Genomic DNA, 1,751 nt, shown 5'->3' with positions numbered 1-1,751 from the left:
AGGAAGGGAAGGGAAGAGGAGAGAGGCAGATATAGGCGGATTCCTAATGAAATAAGGGCTACAATTGTGGACCATGTTGTCAATCACGGCCTCACCATGGAGGAGGCTGGTCGAAGGGTGCAACCCAATATTGGAAGAACTACTGTCAGTTCAATCATTCAAACATTCCGTAGGGAAAACAGGTATGCAAACAGTAATTCACTGTACTGTACTGTGCCATCTCAGACACATCACATGTTACTGTACTGTATTTGCAAATTCACAAAAAGTCCACTCTGCACCACATAGGATTGTCAGACAACCTCGCGGAGGCGGAAGAGGGCCCCTTTTTACCCCACAGCAAGAAGAAGCCATTTGTGCAATGGTCATTGCAAACAATGCAATAAAGCTGAGAGAAATACAAAGCGCTGTCATAGAGAACGACACGGTATTTGGCAATATTGAATCTGTTTCAATTTCAACAATTGACAGAGTACTCAAGAAGAATGAAATCCACATGAAGCAATTGTATAAAGTGCCATTTGAACGAAACAGTGACAGGGTGAAGGAGATCCGTCACCAGTATGTGCAGGTAAAGCTGGTCTTCTATGTTCTGCACTGCAAACTGTTTTACAGTACTTCGTAGTTTCATTCAGTACACTTGCAATTCCACAGCACATACTCTACAATGTGTTTTACCAAATGCATGCATTACTGTTTGTTACTGTACACAGGCATATTGTGACATTGCATTTCTGTCTCTCTCTAAAGCGTGTACTGGAGCTGGAAGCCAGGGAAACACTGCACACATTCATATATGTTGATGAGGCAGGTTTCAATCTGGCCAAAGGCAGAAGGCGTGGAAGAAATCGCATTGGACAGAGGGCAACCACTGAAGTCCCTGGTCAGCGCGGAGGGAATATTACCATGTGTGCAGCCATCTCAGACAACGGCGTCCTCACCCATATCCCCCTTCTTGGTCCATACAATACCCAACATCTCCGGACATTTTTAGACACTCTTTACAGGGACCTAGTCCCTGAGAATGAGAGAGGTGGAGGCCAACTCAGCAAGTATGTTGTTGTCTGGGATAATGTCCGTTTTCACCACTCCCATCAGGTCAGAGAGTGGTTTGCAGCACATGACAGAATTCTGGTTGAATATCTCCCTCCATATTCCCCATTCCTTAATCCAATAGAGGAGTTTTTCTCTGCCTGGAGGTGGAAAGTTTATGACCGGCATCCACATGAGCAAATGGCCCTGCTAGCAGCCATGGATGCAGCATGTGACGACATCACAGCAGGGTCCTGCAGAGGATGGATTCGCCACTCCAGGAGATACTTTCCTCGCTGCATTGCGAGGATAACATCTGTTGTGATGTAGATGAAAATATGTGGCCAGACAGACAGGAACGTCTGGATGTGCCAGAATGATTTACTGTACTGTTACATGTGCTGTTTATTGTTCACATTAGTGCACAGCTCTACCAAAAGGGTGATTTTATGTTTACATGTATTCTACAGTGAACAAGTGACTGTAGCATATTTTTCTTTTGCACAATTCTGTGGGATTACAAACACTTCTACACAATGGAAATGTGAAACGTGCGTATTCAGTGTCTCAGTTACTCCCAAGACTCCCATAACATCTACAGTGACTTCACTGCACATTTCAGATGGCTGTACAGGTAGGCCATAGTGCTGTCATCAGCATTTTCAGGTGTCACCAATTGTTTTTGCAATGGGAAACACTGAAATTATAAACTGTCATAG

At 44.4% G+C, this 1,751-nt stretch overlaps 1 protein-coding gene across 1 annotated transcript; it reads left to right on the top strand.

The window, feature by feature from the left end:
- The first annotated feature begins 338 nt into the window (after positions 1–338).
- LOC120441332 lies at positions 339–1,362 on the top strand. Its single transcript, XM_039615877.1, has 2 exons — positions 339–571; positions 751–1,362. Exons 1-2 carry the CDS (start codon positions 362–364, stop codon positions 1,360–1,362), a joined length of 822 nt encoding a protein of 273 aa, XP_039471811.1. The 5' UTR covers positions 339–361.
- Positions 1,363–1,751: the final 389 nt, after the last annotated feature.

This window comes from Oreochromis aureus, linkage group 2, assembly GCF_013358895.1.
Source record: "Oreochromis aureus strain Israel breed Guangdong linkage group 2, ZZ_aureus, whole genome shotgun sequence".
Lineage (NCBI taxonomy): Eukaryota > Metazoa > Chordata > Actinopteri > Cichliformes > Cichlidae > Oreochromis > Oreochromis aureus.
This window is presented reverse-complemented; position numbering and strand designations above follow the sequence as displayed.

Bases quoted from the DNA above. Each gene is read 5' to 3' on its own strand.
- LOC120441332 (XM_039615877.1), top strand. From the start codon at position 362: ATGGTCATTGCAAACAATGCAATAAAGCTGAGAGAAATACAAAGCGCT. The intron at 572-750 runs GTAAAGCTGGTC...CTCTCTCTAAAG, and splicing joins TCCGTCACCAGTATGTGCAG to CGTGTACTGGAGCTGGAAGC.